The 21857-nt window shown below is 41.1% G+C and overlaps 1 protein-coding gene across 1 annotated transcript in view; it reads right to left on the bottom strand.

Moving 5' to 3' along the window:
* The window catches only part of alkbh1 (alkB homolog 1, histone H2A dioxygenase), a 43893-nt gene that overhangs the window by 8451 nt on the left and 13585 nt on the right, over positions 1-21857 (bottom strand). The window contains exons 3-4 of the mRNA XM_042500378.2: positions 16973-17135; positions 2614-2704 (exon numbers count right to left, since the gene is read on the bottom strand). Coding sequence (XP_042356312.1) covers positions 2614-2704; positions 16973-17135 — 254 coding nt within the window. The remainder of the gene's footprint in view (positions 1-2613; positions 2705-16972; positions 17136-21857) is intronic.

Here is a 21857-nt window from a genome sequence, read left to right as displayed (position 1 = left end):
TACCACATTTTCTGTAGATCATTATTGGTCCAAACTAAACAAAAATTATCAAAAGCTACACATGTGGAAGTGGACACGGCGTAACACTTAGCATTTGCCAATATTCTCCTTCTCCTCCTCCTTCTTCGTCTCCTTCAAAGAAAATCTAACATTCCATGCACTGAAATAAACCAAAGTTGGCACATAAGTCTAGTTCTATGCTAAACTTCCTCAATAGGAATTCACGGCAAACAGTCATGATGGTGGCACTTCAGTGACCAATTACAGTTCAAAACTCTGAAAATTCATAACAAATCACCTGTAGGGCCGACAACCGCCAGTTAGAACAACTGAGTCAGTTGTTTGGCCGTCCCCGATGACTGCCTGGACCTTCTTTGTGGTCGAGGGGAGCACTAAAGGATGACCAGGGCTAGCATGCTGTGAGAGGGCAGCATTGAGTCCCATGTTGGCCCCCGCTGGTGAAAACAGCAGTAGCAGGGACGGGTTTCCCTGCAGCAAGTTGAACTGCGCATGCCCCCTGGAAAGAGGGTAAGTTTGCTGTGTGACTATGGAGCAGGAGTAGCTACTGTGAGGACTACATACTAGTAGAGTAGAGGTGGAGTTGCAGGTGGAATTATCAGCTGGGCTTGCTTCATCTGCTGCTCTAGTTGGGCCGAGACACTGATGGATATCCCCCGACAGAAGTAGGCAGATGGCTATTATCAGAGCCTCGCTGATTTGTCATTTGTCGGTATTTCTCTTCGGTTGAGCCGGTGTGGGATTGAGAAAGTGACAGCCAAAGTGTACTCTCCATATCCAAAGATACAAGTTTTATGATATCCTTAGGTGTAGACGGAAATGGTGCTCCCTGAAAAGATTTTCAAGCAAAGCAAGCTGCTTATCTATTTCTGCTAATCTGTCTCTACTTTGCCTTTTTTGTGCAGCTTCATATGATACAAATCCTCTTATCACAACATAAAGGGCCTCCCACAAAGTCGAATCTGAAACAGCCCCTGTGTCATGGAAAGCTACAAAATCCTTAACAGCAACTAAAGCATTTTTAAAAGAATATTTCATCACTGAGCAGATTTGGATTAAACCGCCAATTGTAATTGGCTGTCCAGCATTGATGCCTATAGTAACGGGACTGTCATCTGAGACTAAAATATTATGAAATTTTGATGAGGAGATTACAGGTGTTAGTAAAGAATCTGGCAGATAATAATCAATCCTCTTATAGGTCCTGTGAACTTGTGAAAAGAAAAATAACTTTAACTGTGGGGTGCTGAATTCTCCAAATATTAACATGGTTCAACGACTTCACCAGATTATTCAGAACAACTGTAGAATCTAGAGGGCTAATTAGGTGTGGGGAAGGCCTATCCATAAATGTGTCTAGAATACAGTTGAAATCACCACCAACAGTCAAATTGGTTGTCGATTAATCTAGAATTATGCTGAAAACACCACAGAAAAAAACTGGGTTATCCAAATTCAGTACATACTGCATATGTTTAACAAGGTGACATGAAGAGTCAAAATAGTGCCAGTGAGTATAAGAAAGCGGCCATTTTAATCAGTTTTGGTGGACATATGTTGGAAAGGAATATTCTTTCTGATTAATATGGCCACACTTTACGCTTTTGTTTAAAAAGGTGACTGAAAGGTTTGTCCTATCCAACTGCATCTCAACCTCAGGGCCTCTGTGTGTTTAATATGTGTCTCTTGTAGAAAAAGAATATCTGCATGTAGGTCTTGCAGATGAGAAAATACTTTTGCTCTTTTGGCTGTGTTGTTTAAGCCTCTTACGTTCCAAGAAGTTATGTTAATAATGCTATTCCCTGTTTAAGGACCACTCATGACAGCTCTGTGCCACAAAAATGCAGGACACCATAAACCAGCAAACATTCTGAGGACAACATATAAAACTAAAAGAAAATATATAATTCCTTAGCCTCTTTCCTATCCCTTCCCCAAACAAAAGGGAACAAGTAAAATCCCCATTATAGTGGAACTGCTGGGCTATGGGCCTATACATAAATCTATCACGCTACTAGCAAAAAGAACTTACAAAAATCCTCAATTTCAGTTAAACATCACCCTCACATTGTGAAACAATTATTAAAACACTCCATTTTCCTCTATTTGAAAGGCAGCATGTTATCCAAAACCTTAAATTTGAAAACTCTGAAAAAGCACCTGAACTTTACAGCAAAACCTGTGAACCATCTTTGATCCATGTGAATCATTTTGAGACATTATGTGTCAGTCAATAGAAATCAATTAAAATGATCTAGTGTCCTGAGAATTGAGCACAAGCTCAATTCAAATATAACTTGATACATGACTGCAAATTTGAACATTAAAACAGTAACAATATAATATGCAGTTATTAACTTTACCAGTCATTTGGTCCATAGATTGGCCTTGCATGCTGCGGTCCAGCCAAAAAAATTGAATAAAATAGTTCAAGAAGTGAAAAACTTAAGATTAATGTAATATAAGGAAAGGGAAATATACTGATAATTTGTATGTTGACAATTAGAATACTGGTATTCATTTCTACATTTACAACTTTAAATCTATTATATCCCTCCTACGGGATCCTCTAACAAAGAAGGATGTGGTGCTTACCTTGGTATCCCAGTTGTAATGATATCCCAGAGTGACCCAGCGCAGCCTGTCTAGTAGAGTCTTTGGTACTCTCTTTCCAGAGGGAGGAAAACTGTGAATGGGATCAAATACACCACACTTACAGAGGCAGGCTTTTAGGAACCAGGACCAGCAGTGCTCTGTAACTATGAATGTAGTAAGAAGCTTAAAAGGACTGAAAGGAATTTTCCAAGACAACTGGTTGAAAAATGAAAGTTTTTACTGTTATTTACAATAATGGCTTTAAAGTGGCAGATTTTGAAGCAATTTCTTATTTAGGCTCCATAATAAAGATATCAGCGCATGATAGATATTATTGTATTTTGGAGCAAGATGAAAACACATAACCAAACGGATCTCAATCTTAAAGCTGCCTGCTTCATTGACAGGCTCATTAACCCCTCGGCCACAGATGCTTAGCAGCAGAAACAAAGACATCTTTACATTAAGACAGCCAGTGTTATGCATGAAAAATGTCAGATTAAGTTAATAAATTATTTAAATCTCCCGACAGGATCAATCCGGATTTCATTATAATAACTGTACTGTGTTCCTATTAATGTCCAAATGGTCGCACACACAGTTCAGATTCTTGCAGTAAATTGTTTGGCGTGATGCATCTTTCCTCCTGTAAAACTTGGTTTCTCCCTCAGAGCTTTCTGTCTCCAGAGAAAAAACAGATGTCAGAGGTTTTATTTAGTTTTCTCTGGAGTTTTTCTGTCCCATCAAGTTTATAACTATGATATTAAGTTTGGCTGCATTTATGTGCCATGATAACTATAATAGTGACATTACTGTGCACTTGTAAACATTTTAAAAGACCGAAAGCAGACTCTCTAATCATTAAAACTGAGTGTGCACACGTTGTGAACCCTCCTGTGTTTGTGCATCTTATTATTGAATTAAGCGCCCTTTTTATAGCAGAAAAAGACTGGCAAGACTGTCGACCAGCTTTTTGTTGGTCTATCTACAGAATCAGGAGTGCACAGGTACATTTGCTACTTACACAACGTGAGTGCTGGGCATGAAAATGAAAACTTTGTCAGTCCAATACAAGCAATGACATCTGCGCTACACCATGTGCCACTCTGCACCGAGTGTAACTCTTTTTCATTTGTGCGTAGCAGTAGAGCTCTCTTCTCCCACACACTTTTTAATCCAAATCCATACCCCTTTCCCACCAAAATTAGTGTGTGCATGCAAGTTTTTTTACACAAGGCTAAACAGGCTAAATGAGCGATTGGCTTCACTCCCACTGCCACTGAACTCAATGCTGGAGAGCGAGTCTGCCTGTCTGTCAGCTGCTGTGTGTGTGTGTTGTCTTTTTGGTGTCTGTGCAATGTTGTGGACAGGCAGGAGAACAGGTAAACAGTAGACAGCAGCAGGATCAGAGGTCTTTGAACACATTTCAGTGGATACTTCTCTTTATGTATCTGTTACTTATTAAGTCCCTGTTTCAAACTTGGTGCAGACTAATTTGGAACAATGTTTTAGCGCAGCTTAGGAGGAGACAAAGGGTAATTAGTGACAGCACATCATTGCATCTCGCCGGTTAAGGAGCTGAAATTAGCACGTTCACCCAGGCCCATCTAGGCCACCCCTTGACCCAAGGCCTGGGACAGCTATTCCAGTGTGCAGTTTCTATATATAACGCTAGATGTAACAGAACTGCAAACTTGTTAAACTGCATTTAGTTATTTTAAGTGAACACTTTAATTAATCAATGTTGGGCAAGCAAACAGCAACATTGCAAAAAGGGAAGGCCACCCCTCCGCTTATCAGGCTAGCTAACACTTGTGACAGTATACCAATGGCGGTGAATTCAGATGAGGACATGCTTTTCATGTCTGTGCTATAATCTGGACTGGAGAAAAACTGGGCCGCTATCATGGCTGAGATTCAAGCTTCACTTCACTTCTCCATAAATCTGTCACTGGATACAATGTGCAACAGGGGCGATTCGAGGAACAGAGTCATAAAAATGCTATTTTCTTCAAAACAAAGTACAAAATTGAAAAAATAAATACATAACATGATTTAAAGGGACTCAACTGATAAAATTATATGCCTTACAACTCCAAAAAAAAAAATCTGGGCATAAACGAGTTAAGCAAATCCTGATTCACACCAGAAAAATGCTTCTCAAGTTCAGAGATCATTCTATCCAGACAAGGTAACAACAATTTCCTTTTGAGTTCTTCTGACTCAGAAGAACCACAGACTTCACTACCTGCCCCACAAGTTGACTCAACAACAAATCCATCCATTCTTTTTGTCTTCCGCCTCTGTCAAGAAGACAGCTCAAAGACTGCTATCTGGTTTGCCTCACAGATAGCCTTTGATCTTGCAAGAAGTTCTGCAGCAGTGGCATCACTGCCTTTCTTCTTCAGGGTGTCAATCACTGCATCTTTGTATGTCACTGCTTGGGCAATATCAATGTTCTCGTTCTGTAGGTATCTGCGTAAACCTACTGTTACAGACAGGAGATTCTGGAAAACAATCAGCAAATACACTGAAGAGAATTTACTGAGTTTTGCCTTTAATCCCAGTGCCATAGGTGTGTTGATAGTGGAGAGCCACTCAATGATGGCAGGAAAATTGTCAAGCACTGCAGTCACTGAACAAAGCTGGCATGCCCAGTGTGTGTTTGACAGCTGCACAAGTTCACTTCGCTCCAATCCTAACTTTTTTTGAGTGTCAACAAACTTATGATGGTTCACAAGCGAAACACTAAAGAAAGAATGGAGACTTTCCAGCATGCTGAAGAGCTCTGTGGCTTCAGAAACAGGCCTGCATGTGTGACATAAGACTAGATCCAACTCATGTGCATAGCGATGCACATATATCGCCTCAGGATGCTGCTTCTGAAAATGGGCTTGCACACCCCCAACTGCCCCTTTCATGACAGCTGCCCCATCATACGTCTGTGCCACACATTTTAACTGATCAATTCCCTTCTCTTGCAATTGATTCTCAATTGCATTGGTTATTGCTGTAGCATCAAGCTGTGGCATTCCTGTAAGGGCAAGGAGCCTCTCTTTAGCGGCACCTTCCACAGACAAATACTCACACAGAGTGCCAACTGTTCTGTCTTTCCATCTCTGGCCTCATCAGCCATAATGGAATACATCTTTGATTCCTTCATCTCACTAACAATAGTTGCAGTTACCTCTTGTGAACAACATTCAATTATCTCGTTCTGAGTGCTACACAAGAGGCATGTGGTGTTTGATGGGGCTGTATACCTCTGCAGGAAAGGATTAAACTTTTAGAAATTCCCTTTATTGTTGCTCTCCTCTGTTTCATCATGACCTCTAAATGCTATTCCTTGCTTCCCCAAGGAGCAGGTCACTGCCAGAATACTTTCCAGGTACTCCCTTCTTTCACATATTTCAGTGGCACTTGCTGCCTCAATCTGCTCTACAACATTGCCTTGTGACAGACTTACTTTGTAGCTGTTCCAACAAACTACACTGTCCTTGTGTGACTGAGTGGTTTCATGTTTTTAAAACTTGCACAGTGCCTTTTGCCAGTTACTGACTCCATCATTTACTAATGCATCATATTTGAGATTTCTGCCATATACCCGACAAGCAAAGCAGAAAGCAGCATTGTTTTGAGAAGATTATACCTACCATTTAAAGCTTTTGAACCAGTTTTCATTAAAGGCTCTTTTTTGTTTGCCAAAATGAGTGAGTGGGCACTGAGACAGTTTTACCTGTTTAGGACCAGTAGTCTTTTCGCCTAAATCAAAAAAAACATTTTTGAAAACCTGCTGCTTTGGCTTGGTGGCCTGTATGCTGCTCTCTCTTTCCCTTTTCTTGTCTTTCTCTGGTCTGCTGCTCTCTCTCATCTCCCAGAGGTTCCCCCTGTTCTAGTCCTCCTTGTATAGTGAAATTAAGCAAAAAGTGAAACATATACAACTAAGTAGGAAAATGTAATGAAGATGTCCTGTTTCGAGTAAAATCCACTGTTAAGCATACGTGTGCTTCTGGAAAGCATTTAATGTGGGAGAACACATAACTTCCATGACGTAAATGTAAAATTCTATAGTGAATTGAATGTTTTTCTTCCTCATCTTAACAGTTATAGTTTTGCTTGCCCCTATTCTGTGTTATATACTGCTCTCTTTATATTTAAGCCATAATAGCTGATTGGTGACCCTAGTCTCTTCAGTGTGTATATTCCTGGAGCACAAGTTTCTTATGCTCAGTTGAAATCCCAGTCCGTGTGACGGGAGGAGGGAGAGGTGGCAGAGCTTTCAGCCCGATCCGGCGGGGGTGGTTTGTAGTCCGTTCAGACCTACCGCCCTAGCTCTACTTCCTCTTTCTTTCTTATCTATTACTGCTCTCTGGCATTCATATTTAGGTCATAATTGTTGATCAGTGACCCCTGGATCCTCATTGAGTGCTCATCCTTTCTGGAGCATAAGTTTCTTGTGTTTTAGTTGAACTGTCTGTTTTCTGACTTGCTTCTTCCTGATCTTGTATTGTCTCCTCTCCTTCCCCTCTTTCTACAATTCTACAATTTCATTTAGCAGACGCTTTTATCCAAAGTGACGTACAACACAAGCAAGAATTTAGACTTAAGGAAAAAACCCTTAGTAAGTGCAAAAAGTGCTTCAGGTGTGATTGGTCACAGGTATTGCCGTCTAGTGGCAGAAGAAGTGCCGCACCCCCCCGCACCCCTTTTTTTTTGGAAACCAAAGTAATAACCAGTAGCGATCTCAGCATCTGAGATTCAGCAATCTCAGTATCACTACTTACGATGACAATCAACATACAACATCACACAACTTTATCAGTGCTAGATAATCATTAAGTGCTGGGTTTTGGACCATCTGACTTACTCTACCCCAAAGGGCAAAGAGGAGAAGAGTCAGGTTAAGTGCCTAGGTGTTCTCGGAACAATTGAGTTTTCAATTGTCTCTTAAAAGTAGAAAGGGACTCAGCAGAACGCACAGAGTTTGGAAGTTTGTTCCACCATTTGGGAACAACAGAAGAGAAGAGTCTGGCTAGAGATTTAGAGCCGTGCTGGGCTGGAAGCACCAGGCGTCTTTCGCATGCAGAGCGTAGTGGGCGAGAAGGAGAGTAGACCTGGATCAGGGATTCCAGGTAGGCTGGAGCAGTTCTTGTGATTGTTGTGTAAGCCAAGAGAAGTGCTTTGAATTTGATTCTGGCTGCCACTGGAAGCCAGTGAAGAGAAATTAGCAGTGGGGTGACATGTGTTCTTTTGGGCTGGTTGAAGACCAGACATGCTGCTGCATTCTGGATCATCTGAAGAGGTTTGAATGAGCATGCAGGGAGGCCTGCCAGAAGAGAGTTGCAGTAGTCAATGCGTGAGATCACAAGAGCCTCAACCAGAAGCTGTGTGGCCTGTTGGGTCAGGAAGGGTCTGATCTTCCTGATGTTGTAGAGGGTGTAGTGGACTGCCTTGGCGTGGTCATTACATTTTTCCCTCTGAGGAACTCCAGAGCTCAATGTCCCCTGGGCAAGTGGGGGACACGTCAAGAGACACTGTTTTACAACCCAAAACATCCAACAGAGGGTTGTTATTCAACTTAACTGATACTCCATGTAGATGTTTGCAAACATGCTCTGCCTTTTAAGCCACAGGAAAGTGTCAGTATCTGACACCCTCCATCCTGACATACGGTGGAAGGTAAAGCACTCCGAAGGCCCCATCAGCATATCACAGGATGTAAGGCGTCTGAATGACCTCCTGGGGTCACCCAGGCAATACCAAGCAACCATTGTATTGCCTCCCCTGCTGAGATAACAAAGGTCGAACATTGGGTAAAGCCATTATATAACCCTGTGTTGTGATTAACATCTGACAGAATGACTTGGACCAAGGTTGTAAGTTAAAATTTCCCTTTCTTCCCTAATCTTTGTGACTGGGGGTTAGGTTGTCTCCATGCTTCAATAAACAGATAGGAGCACCTCCCATTCTTTTCATCTCATGTAATTTGAATGAGTTAGGTAAAGTACGTTTTATTCCCTTTTGTTATAATGGAGCTATACTGCCATCTAGTGGTCTTAGTTATTAGTAAGCTCGTAACCAACTTTGTAGTTACATCGTATTTTGAATTCATTGTATAATGTTAAAAGTAATCCTATATCTAAGTAATCACCAAGTTTCTTAGGATCCATGGTACAATGTTATGTTATGTGTGGTCATTTCATAAAATTGAGCAAAGGATCTTCAGAATCATGTGTTACGTTATAAATTACCTTTAGGTCTCCTAACATGCATTTGAAGTTACTGTGATGAGACTATAGTGGTGAGGAGATACGTGAGTTTATACACCACGGGTTTGATCGCGTAATTCGTCATAAAGTTCAGAGACATAAATGTCTCCTAAATTACATTAGGTCTTTTAGAAACTTATTCCAGATGTACGATTGCTCGGTGCAAAAGTTCGCTAACTCCGCCTTCCATCCGCACCCCCAAATCGAAAGATAAAAACTGAGTGACTCTCTCTAAGTTAGCTCTCTCTAAGTTTTCACTCTTCTCAAGGCTTCTCCTCTTCTCTCTTCTGAAGTTTTTCTTCGCTCCTTTTTACCGTGGTGCGTCTCGTGCATCCGCGCTCGCAACTTTTCTTTTCTTCAATTTTATAAGCAGAGCCGCAACAGCTCACCAGAGCTTTGCTGAACTTTAACTTTTGAAGCCATTTTCTTTTAAATCTCTTTGACGCTTTTCTTTATACCAGTTTTTGGTCAGTAAAACACTTTTGGTAATTCGTTTTAAAGTAAAATCAAATTAATAATTTAAAGTGACTCCCTCAGACCAGTGGGACTACTTTTGATTATTTCTGCGAGTTTTAATTGAGAAGGACACTCCGCGATTCGCCATCAACTCTGCCACGGATCTAGAAGCAACACCTGCTGCCCAAACTATCAGCATCCGTTGCCTGCCCTTAATGACTTCGTTTAAAGACTATTACCGGTTCGCTGAGGCGAACACCGAGGCCAGTTAAAGACCGCCGCACACCGACTCCACCTGCCCGGCCGCCGCCGCCTTTCAGCGGGTCACCTCGTCTGGAAGACGCGCCGCAGCTCTCCCCTGGAGTGACGCGAGGACCTGGACCTCCCCGGAGAAGTCTAATCAAGTCGGCAAAAGTAGGCAGAATAACATTTTCTCGTGATCAGAGTTGATGTCGTATAGAGAAGCTTTAATGCCAAATTTCTAAATTCTACGTCACCGTTCAGTGCGCATCCACGCTTTAGACGGTCACGTATTTCCTCTACTATCGTCCATAACTAATTATTTACATCACCTGAACATACATCATGTAGGTTCCCTTTTATGTGTTCACTGTCCTTTTATATGTCATACTATTTCATCTATTTACTCTTCATTTTATTAGTCTAAATAAATTATCCTCATTTATCGCCAAGTCGTTGTCTGTGGATATTATTTCATGAGAGAAACAAGATCAATGTATACAGGATAAACGGTACAGATTATGAGATTGATTAAAGTAATGACATGTCTTAACAATTTAAGATTTAATTTTCTCCTGAATGGAGAATGGTGCCCCTTTTACTTTAACGAGTGCAAAGTCCAAATTTTAACATAGTTATTAATAACCACTACAAGGGCATAACGACAAGACCGAGAAACTGAGGCCACATGAACCTTAAAGGTCAGCTGGTCATCAATCATGACACCCAGGTTTCTGGCTGAGTTTGTGGGCACAAGTAGGCTCGAGTCTAGTTGGACACTGATCCGAGGCTGAACAGATGGACAAGCTGGAAAGACCATGAGTTCGGTCTTAGACAGATTTAGCTGAAGGTGGCATTCCTTCATCCATGTGGAGATATCAGCCAGACACGCTGATATCCGAGCTGAGACCGTTCTGTCATCAGGTGGAAAGGAGAGGAAGAGCTGAGTGTCATCAGCATAGCAGTGGTAGGAGAAACCATGGGAGCGGATCACTGCACCGAGTGAGGTGGTGTACAGAGAGAAGAGTAGGGGACCAAGCACCGACCCCTGAGGAACCCCTGTCGATAGGCCATGTGACCTAGACACCTCTCCTCGCCATGACACTCTGAAGGATCTGCCTGTGAGGTAGGACTTGAACCACAATAGGACAGAACCTGAGATGCCGAGCTCAGAGAGTGTGGAGAGGAGGATTTTATGGTTCACCGTGTCAAAGGCAGCAGAGAGGTCCAGCAGCAGTAGGACAGAGGATTGACCAGCAGCTCGAGCTCGAGTCTCACTGACTCAGTGACTGACAGGAGTGCAGTCTCAGTGGAATGGTCACACCTGAAGCCAGACTGAAAGGAGTCAAGTAGGTTGTTGTTCCGCAAGTGTTCAGAGACCTGGTTAAATACTGCGCGTTCCAGTATTTTCGACAGAAATGGTAGAAGTGAGACTGGCCTGTAGTTTTCAACCTGGGCGGGGTTGAGATTAGGCTTTTTGAGCAGTGGGGTGAGACGGGCTTGCTTAAAAGTAGCAGGAAAAGTGCCAGTTTTTAGGGAGGAATTGACAATGTGTGTGACTGCAGGTTTGATAGTGGGCAGGATGGTCTGCAGGATGCGGGTGGATATTGGATTGAGAGGACATGTTGTAGGTTTTGAGCTCAGAAGAAGTCTGGAGACCTCATCCTCGGTCAGAGGAGCAAAAGAGCAGAGTGAAGCGGCAGTAGTGGGTTTGAGCTGACTGGGCTGGTCAGGCTCAGAGAACTGGTTGCTGATTGCAGCCACCTTTTCAGTGAAAAAGGAGGCAAACATGTCTGGAGTCAGTGTAGTGGAAGGCTGAGCAGCTGGAGGAGAAAGCAAGGAGTTAAACACCATAAACAGTTTTCTGGAATCAGTAGCAGCACAGATCTTGTTCTGATAGAAGGCTTTCTTAGCGGACTGCAAGGAAGAGGTACAGGAAGCAAGTTTATGTTTGTATGAGGACAAATCAGTGGGTTCTTGGGATTTACGCCACTTTCTTTCTGCTGCCCTGAGTCCAGTTCTTTGTTCTCTCAGAACTTCAGAGCCATGGACTTGGTTGTTTTTTCTTGGCTGGTTTGGACACCAGGGGGCAGAGTTTGTCCAGAGAGGATGCCAGAGAGGAACAGAGTGTTTCTGTAGCCTCATTAACAGAAAGTGAGGATAAGTGTGAGTGGTCAGGCATGGCAGAGCTCACCTCATCAGACAGCTGTGCTGCTGTGAAGGACTTATGGTTTCTGCGGAGGGAAACTGTCTGAGTGGGTGTCTGTAATTGCGGAAAGGCAGCTGCAAATTTTACCAAGAAATGGTCTGACAGGTGTAGAGGGGTAACTGTCACATCTGCTATGGAGCAGTTATGAGTCAGCACCAAGTCAAGGACTTTACCAGCTTTGTGGGTGGGAGGAGAAGGAGCTAGTACAAGTGCAAAGGAGGAGAGGAGTGCCAGAAAGTTGTTTGCCAGAGTACTGTCAATGTGAATGTTCATGTCTCCCATGACAATCAGTGGTGTGCCATCATCAGGGATGTCAGAGAGTAACATGTCCATTTCAGAGACAAAGCCATCCAGATTACCCCCTGGTGGGCGGTACACAACCAGAATATATGCTTTGATGGGAGCAGTGACATTTAGAGCATGATATTCAAATGTTGTGTTGCTGCTCAACAGGCGCAGTGTGGAAAAAGACCAGTTGTCAGGAATGAGCACGCCAGCACCGCCTCCTCGTCCAGTGGAGCGAGGGGTGTGGCTTAGCGTAGCGGACTCGGAGAGTGCAGCTGGTGTAGCTGAGTTTTCTGGGCCGATCCATGTCTCAGTCAGGGCTAGGACCTGAATGTCAGAGTTTCACCAGTGAACTGATGAATTCTGTCTTTCATCTATCCCTCTTTGCACTGACAGCCATACACACATATACTGTATTTAACCAGATGAAATATTACATGATAATGAAAAAATACCAATAAGAATACTAATAAATAAAGCCCTCTCTCTGCTCCTCTCTCTCTTTGTACTGTCAACCAAAGGGCAAATAACAGCCAACAATGTGTTTTCTAATAAGAGATATACATTGATATATTACTGATCCAACTTACAACATCATTCTAACAGAATATTTCGTTGCTGTGGGAAATGAAGTCACACCATTTGATCTTACACTCATACTTGAACCTGGCTCTTTTTTTCTAAAAAATGACAGAATAGATGAAGTCGAGCTAGTGAAAGGACATTTCAAACTAGTGTTAACAACAGACAAGCTAATATCCACAAGCAACTAACAGCAGCAACCAGCAGACTATTTTAATTATAGCTCCAGTCAGTTTATTTATTTATTTTAATTCACCTCTCTCACGTGGCTCTGATATACTGCTCTCCGTCTCTCAGTGCAAAACCTACCATGACACAGCAGGTGTGTGGGACAATCTGCTGTTTTCAGTATTTCTTTGGCTGAATTGTAATATCACTATTTTGTTACAAGTATTATCAGACACTAATTTAAGAGAAATATGAAAAATATATTGGATAATGTAAGGTTTTCACAAGTTTTTAAAATAAACACTTATGTAAAGAGATTCCCATATAATTTCTTTTTCCTTTTTTCTATGTTGTTTCATACATTGAGTGCTACAGTAACAACATAAACAGTGATCTACCATTCAATGCACCAAACATAAGGACTGGTGGTGATGATAATAATGTGTTGTTATTGAAAGGTAGAAGAAAAGAAATGTGTCACATATCCTGGTTTCAGGATATGCAGGGAACAGCAGCTGGAAAACCAGTTAAGTGATAACTCAGTTAAAAGCTCAAGACCCCTGGATAATTTTCCAATATAAATTTGTGTTTATATGTTGTGAAGCTAAAATCTACATGGCTGTCTGATTATTTAACACACACACACACACACACACACACACACACACACATATGTATATATATATATTATAAATGTAGATTTAGTATGTTAGTAGTTTTGTTGATAAAACTTGCAGATAGAAATGGACTGTGTCTATAGCATCGACTGTAATCTTAGTGACTCTGGATGTTGCTTCGTTGACCCTCCAGGGGTCAGTGCACAATTATAAACAGGCATCCCCAAACTGCACTTTGTGATTAGTCAGATGTCACTCAATGATATTCTAAATCATGTACATAAGGGTTGTATATATTGTTTTCAAAACCTCAAATTTGCTAACTATCGAGGTGTAATTAATGCATTTACTAACAAGGAAGGAGGGGACTGCGCCAGCTGCTGCATCTGGTAAGTTTTATAAATATCAATATCCCAGGCAAACTAAAACTCTGGTCCCTCCAGTTTGGCCCGTTATCTTGACTAATGTGGCCACTGACAGTAGCTGAGATTCCTATCACAGCTGCGTGAGTGGCTGGGAGTCCCAAGATGTCTGAGTAACATCAGCCTGTATGGTTTCAGCATTCTTGAGCGGCCTCTCTCAATTCTTGTAGAGGAGTTTAAATGCTCTAAGGCAAAACTGAAGTTAACCTTCTCAGAGTCTCGAGATCCAACTGTACAGGCTGTTGCACCACCTTAAACAAAAGGATGAAAATGGACACCAAATAAAGTTGTACAACAGGCAAAATTAGGGCTCCAACATGGTGAGATCGTGGGCCATGTCCAACTAGGAAGAGGAAGGCTGCGTCTATGTCAGGGCAGCCAGTGGCTATGGATAAGACCCCAGCTGGGCCCCATTATGATAAGGACACACACCCAGATCTGATAAGCCTGCGGTAGGCCTGTCCCTACATCCCTACAACTGATGATGTGCCCCTAACATCTGCTGGCGGTTGAAAAACACCAATCTAGTGTGGAAGGCCTTTCAACGTATAAGGGATTATTACCATGTTGTCCTATGTTTTGAAATATGTTTTATATATTATCTGATCACATCACTGGTATAAAATCAATGTAGAAACTGTCTACTACCTGGCGAACACTACTATCATTATGGGATGTACAGTTAATGGATCTCCGGAAACGTGGGGGAGATAAATGGGCCTGTTAAGAGAGTAGGCATATTTTCCCACCTAAAAGATCTAAAAAACAGCCTTATCTTTCTACAAAAGACTAATTATTGTAGTTTTGACCATCAACAACTAAGTCAACCTTGAATATATTCAAATTTTCACTCTAAGTTTAATATGAAGACAAGAGGAACAGCAATATTAATCAAGAACTGTTCTTATTAATCATGTGGAAACTATTTGTGATAATAATGGGCACTAGGTTATTACAAAAAAGCACTATATGGCAAGCCCTTGTGGTATTAGTAAATGTGTGCACCCCTAACCATGACAATGAAGACTTAATAAAAAAGCTGCTTTCTTCAACATCCAATTCACATTCTCATAATCTGATACTTGAGCTGATATGAACAATGATTAGACCTCCTCTTGGATAAATCAAACCCCAAAGCTGCAACAGCCTCTGATAGTGTGGTTTAAACTTTTAAGTTAAAGTCCAGCTCTCTGATATGTTATATGCTAAGAAAACAGTGGGAAACACCTTTGGACTATTAGATAAATGAACTTCAAGTGACCGGACACATAAATACACCCTGTAACCATGACTGTTCTACTTTTCCTTTTGATCTTTGTTTTGTTCCGTATTTTTTGCTATCTGTGTCTAAATGTGGAAAGAAAGTATGAATGTAACCCATGGTTGTATAGACAAACCAAAACACAATAAACAATAAAGTAAAAAAAAAAAAATTAAAAATGACATTGGGACACTATAAAGAGGACAACAGGAACGTTATTGCAACAAACCTAAGGCGAGTCAAAAGAGTGATTTCAATCACTCCTCTCATTTTGCCCCTACCTACAACACTGACAAATGTGTAGACCTACTTAAGAACATTACACCCACTGATGTAGACTGGCATGTCGTCACTGTTGAGGATCTGAGGACATTTAAGCAATATTATATGAGAGGGTATACTTTAATGTCATTTGTGGTATGACAGTGATGCTGTCAGAACATAAGCATCAGTGTTGCAAATGACATTAAAGCACATCTTCTCATATAACTGCATTTATAAAACATCACAAAGAAAATGAAATGTGTAACCAAAATGTGTTGATGTTGAGGGGAAAACAGCTTCAAAATAAAAATATTTCTGTGACTGTTATCTCCGTTTCAATGGAAATTCGCAGAGTCTGATAAGTGGAATAACTGGAAAACAACCAGTCACGTCAGTAGAATCCTGTATCTTATGAAAGTGGGTGTACTTGTCCAGCAAGTAGGTCAAACCGTAGTAATGACCTGCAGACATGTTTTCTTGTCAGCTTACATGACCTTATGCTTTCTATAGATTTTGGGGTATCCTAAATTAAATAAATACTCCAGATACAAATGCAAAAATGCTTAGCTTGCTCAGTCTTGTTACAACTAAGATATATGCTGACAAAACAAATCCATATACTACAGACTTCGCTACTACATCTGCAAACTAAAAATTATATTTTTAGGAAAATAGCCAGCGAATGTGTCAGCGAACAGCTCATGGAGGATGCTAGGGGATGCCAAAAAATTGCAATAACTCAAGGTAAAGGTAAAGTCAAAAACTCAAAATCAATTTAAAAAAAAAAAGATAAATGTACCACCTTTTCCAAAAGTCACGTTATCTAACAGAATGTTCTGCTCCAGTCCACGTTTGATGGTGTTCAGCCTTTCAAAAACAATGTTTTCACTGTGGTCACACTCACTTAGCCTGTATAAGTAATGTAGCAACACCCAGATTCCCATCATGACAAAATCATGACTGAATAGTTTTTAGTTTGCAGTTAATTCTGCTGTTTCATGTTTCATAATGCATTGTTCCTTTTTATCAGTGTTTATAATATGTCTGCTCAGGACATGGTGGTTTTTAGCTGGTTAGGGTCATTTTTGTGTTAGTTTATAGTTTACACCATTAGTGAGTTGGCTTTTACTTTTCACTTAGTCAGCTGTATTCATCAATATTAGTTTGAGGTCCTCAACACTATGAAACTTTTTTCAATTGTTACTGCTCTGAAGTGTTCCTCATCTTCTACTTGATGCACATTATCATCAAACACTACCATCTCTCCTGAAATGTGATCACCTTTACGTTGCTGTGTTCAGCTCACGACCTGTCAGACACTAGTGGATGAGTCAGTCCAGCTATAAACATTGTGTTATGTTAATCATGTTATAATGCTTATTTCTAAGGCAATGCGAGTGTGATTTCGGGCTGTGACGTCTTCACCAGAGATTGCTGATTACTTTTCAGTTTGACAGAATGTGTCATAATGACAAATGCTGGTTCGGGAGGTTTGCCCAATATCAAAAGGGTTCAATCTCATACACTGCCAAAACCAGATATCGACCCAACTCTAGCTCAGACAAATCCATTCAAAATTGTCTCACCAGAGGCCATGAACACTCTTGCCCCAGATGTCTTGGGTGTCAGAGGGAGACATGTGCATGTCCAAGTTGCAGATGTTGGGCTTCTGAGGGTAGCATTTTAGACACTGTCTGACCCAGAATGGTTGAGAACCCAACAGGAATGGGTTGGAGATGAAGATGAACCCTGAACACACAACAGAAAGAACTGGGTTAGGCTACAGAAACAGAAAGCGAAATATCATGATTGAGGTTAAACCCAGTGTTATCACTGCCAGGCATAAGTCTGGAGGGGATCATGAGTTCAGTTGTGTATGTGTGTCTGTCCCATTAGTCTAATATTTTCAAAAATATATTTTTAGCAGTTTTTGCATCTTATTGACATTTCTGCTTTATACAGTCACTGATCACTGGCTCCCCACACCTATTAAGCAGCCAGTGGGTGCTGTAGGCATTCAACAAAATAAGCATAAAATTAAGTTACATAACTACTGCTATAATCAAGTTTAATATATACTGTTATTACGTCAAACAAAGTAAAGTACAAAGTTATATAGCGTACTGTGATAGTAAAGTTGAATTAAGTATTGTTATAATTAAATAAATTAAGGCAGAACCCATGGTGCTTTTATTCTAAAGGACCTGGCTCATCTCAGGCTGAAAAGTGGATTTTTTTTGCTGTGGATTTGAAGCTTGTGTCAGCATTAGCAGAAAGTAGGGCTGCTCAATTATGGCAAAAATAGTAATCGCGATTATTTTGATTAATATCAAAATCCCGATTATTTAACATGATTACTCACTGGCCTTTAGAACATCATGCAGTTATTGAACATTAATTGGTGGTGTTTATTTTTAACACTGGATGTCCTTTAGCTTTAAATACAAGTTAACTGACAAACAATGAAAGCTTTGTGGTGTAGCCAGGACTGTGTAGCACATCTTGCGCATTACTGTAGTTTTTTCACATTCACATAATTATAAAACCTAACCCAACTAATATAATTTAACAATACATAACAGTTACTGTATCAATAACAGCAAAATACATTTTGAGTTGGGATCAATGATTGTTTCACTAACTCAGGAGAGACTCAGCAGACAGACATCCTCCATTATCTGTTTAGAAGCAGTTGGGAGTGTCACTAAAATGAGAAAAGCAGGTCCACCTTAACAGTCCACCTTGAGGGAGCCTAGTCAGTTTCCAGTGGGAAGCTAACTTAGCTTGCTAAGTTCTGAGGTAATTTCTGTCACTTTAATCAGCAGCTGGTGAGCATCCCATGGAAACATGTCTCCAGTCTTGAGGAGTTGTAGCATCTCTCTCTCTCGCTCTCTCTTCCAACCTGGGCTCAAACTTGTGTTTGGACTTTAGGGGGAGTCTGGAGCACAAGGAAAGGGTATGCTTGATTTACAAAATAACAGACAAAAAGGGAGCAACATTGTTAGACTCATTATGCTGCACATAATCATTTTATCTCGATTATCTTGTCATAAAAATCGAGGGAAGTCAAAATCTTAACTGATAACCCGTAGAGGAATTAAAAGTATGAGCTACTGTTGAGTAACCAAGCTACATAATGAGCTGTCAGAGCTTAAATAAAGCTCTCTGTGATCATAAAGAAGTCTCACCTTAAGTTACTCCAGTTTTATGTTGTCCTTATTATATCACTGATGTTGGGGTTTTGGTTTCAAATTGTGATTCTCATGGATTCTTGCTTTGGACATAAGCCAGACTGTTTCAGTAGCCGCCGCTAACCGCTAACAACCCTAACCATAACCCAAGCCAACAGAACCCTTTATTAAAATGAATATTAAAATGAACCAGTGGATATAAGGAATCCAGGACCAGCCAGAACGAACAAAAGAAACAAACATTAGATTATCAAACAGACAATATCACGCAAGAGGGAGTGATGTTGGGCTCGTATATCATCAAGACTGTGATTCGGTCGTAGGCACAGTGCCAAAGATAATCACAGCAGTGATGATATACAGCACAACACACAACCTCAAGTGTGATATTGCTTTTATACAACAGTTCTACAAGCATCTTTTTATTTGTTAATGGCAACAAGCAACAACAGATTATGATTTGTTTACGGAATTACTGACCTTTTTGGCTCCGCCAACACAAATAGTGCTGCAACCACTGGTTGGGACAGCGGTTGCCTAGCAACGCATAAACATTTTCCTGCACGCTGCTTGGTAATCTTTGCTAGCTCAGTCTTCATGTTATGCACAGAGCAGCTGCTTACTATCATGAACATTTATCTCTGTGTTTTCAGTGAAATAAAAGTCTGTTAACATAACTGTTAACGTGGCCTGTGTGATTCAGTGTGTGTCCACTTGCTGCCATGATCTCCGTCACCTAAAGTCCATTGTCAGACAGCATGTGTGTGTGTGTGTGTCGGTGTCTCTCAGGCTGCAGTTAGTGTCAGACGAGTGTGTCCTTGTCTCACTGTACATCCTTCTAACATCTTTGACAGCTGGTTTACTTCCAGTGAATAGTGGCTTACCAAAACCCGTCCATCACAACTGCTCCCTCCTGGGCTTCCTCATAACTTTTAGTAACTCCAATGTATTGGATGTAATATGGTGAAATCGATATTCAGTCAGCTCAAGCCACACTTCAAAACTCCCATCCTTTCCTTTCTTCTTCCTCAACCTGACCAACTGACAGCTACATGAACAGCGCCAACTAAGCTGTTTGAACCTATGCTTACACCATACTATAAGCATCCCACTTTTAAAACATATCCCACTTTCACTCTTACACTGATTAATGGATTTTGAACAGCAGTAAAGCGGAGTGATACATGCAGAGTTAAAAGTTAACAGTCCCAGTGATGTTGTACTCCTACATCAGCACTCATGGAATGCCTCTCGACCAATCAAATTGCTTGGTCGGAACTAACTGTTGTATAATGCTTAAACGAGTCACAGGTGTTCGTTTATGGCTGCTAACGTAGCAAGCATTAGCCATGTTGCTCGTGCTAGCTGGCACTAACAAGAGAAACTACTGATTTGATCATCACAACTAAGGTTTTGTTGCCGTGGCCTTTCTGAAACAAACAGTTGTGAACAAGTTTGATCAGCAGACAGATGGTTGAATATTAGCCATGTGAACCCAAAACTGATGCTAGCCTCTGAGTTATACGTAAAGTGACATCTTGAAGCTGATTGTCCAAGACTTGAGATGTCACATTTTATTGCAAAGATCACGACCCTTTCCTTTTCTCCTTGTTCTCCTTGATCTCCAAGTTTGCAGGTATGCATAAGTAAGATTTACACCTGATGTATTCATATTTGTAGCTGGATTGCCAATAGAAGACGGGTAAAATATTTCTGTTAACATGAAGCAGCTGTTAAAAGACAGGTTGGGCAATGAGAGCCAAATTGTGGATGCTATACGACTAAGCTGGAGAGGAGTTCAGCCAGGCTGGTGAAAGTGGCCCCATGCCCCTAAATCACTACATCTGCCCCTGGTACCGATAATGAGAGCTAAGCGCGAGCGGCTGGATGAGACATGGAGCGATGCCTTCCAGGTTGTTCAGGTGATGTAAATGATTAATTATGGATGATAGTGGGTAGAAATACATGACCGTCTAAAGCGTGGATGAGCACTGAATGGTAAATTAGAATTTAGAAATTTGGCATTACAGCTTAGCTATACGACATCAACTCTGATCACGAGAAGATGTTATTCTGCCTACTCTGCCGACTTGATTAGACTTCTCCGGGGAGGTCCAGATCGTCGCTTCACTCCAGTGGAGAGCTGCGGCGCGTCTTCCAGGCGAGGTGACCCGCTGAAAGGCGGCAGCGGCAGGGCAGGTGGAGTCAGTGTGCAGCGGTCTTTAACTGGTCTCGGTGTCCACCTCAGCAAACCAGTAAAAGTGTTTAAACAAAGTCTTTAAGGGCAGGCAACGGATGCTGATAGTCTGAGCAGCAGGTGTTGCTTCTAGATCCATGGCAGAGTTGACGGCGGATCGCGGAGTGTCCTTCTCAACAAAGTCACTTTAAATTATTAATTTGAGTTTACTTAAAAAGAAATGCGAGAGTGTCTTTATTGACCAAAAACTGGTATAAAGAAAAGTGTCAAAGAGATTTAAAAAGAAAATGGCTTCAAAAGTTAAAGTTCAGCAAAGCTCTGTTGAGCTGTTGCAGCTCCTCTTGTAAAACTGAAGAAAAGAAAAAGGTGCGAGCGAGGATACACAAGAAGCGCCGCTGTGAAAGGGAAAGTAGAAAGAAGCCCTGAGCTGAAGCTCACTAAGTTTTAATCTATGAATTTTGGGGTGCGAATGGGAGGCAGGGTAGCGAACCTTTGCGCCAAGCGACCGCACATCTGGCGTTTAGTTTTGGAGGACCTAACGTGATTTAGGAGACATTTATTCCTCGTAGCTACTTTGTGATGAATTACTTAATTTGACCTGTTACATATAAATTCACATATCTCATCACCACTATGGTCCTACTGCAGTAATTACAAACACATGCTAGGAGACCTAAAGGCAACTATGAATGTAACACAGCTTTGAAGATCCTTGGTTTGATCTTATTAAGTAATCACACATAACGTTATCCAATGGACCGTAAAGAACTTAGTAATTACTTAGATATGGGATTACCATTTAACATATTACAATAAATGAAAAACACGATAGAACTATAAAGTTGATTACGAAATTACACATAACTACGGCCACTAGATGGCAGTATGGCTCCATCACACAAAAGGAATAGAATATGATTTTACCTACCTTCCTCAAACTAAATAATAAAGACATGGGAGTTGGTTCTACTTACTCATTAAAACGCAGAGATGAACTTTGACCTACTAGGAGAAAGATTAGGGAACTAGGTTTACCTTAATTCAAAAGTTTGTCCAAGTGGTCATGTTAAATGCTGGTCTTAA

Source organism: Plectropomus leopardus, chromosome 14 (genome assembly GCF_026936395.1).
Source record: "Plectropomus leopardus strain MGB_pleo_1.0 chromosome 14, ASM2693639v1, whole genome shotgun sequence".
Classification (NCBI taxonomy): Eukaryota; Metazoa; Chordata; class Actinopteri; order Perciformes; family Serranidae; genus Plectropomus; species Plectropomus leopardus.
The sequence above is the reverse complement of the archived record's forward strand: the minus strand, read 5'-3'. Positions and strand labels throughout refer to the sequence as shown.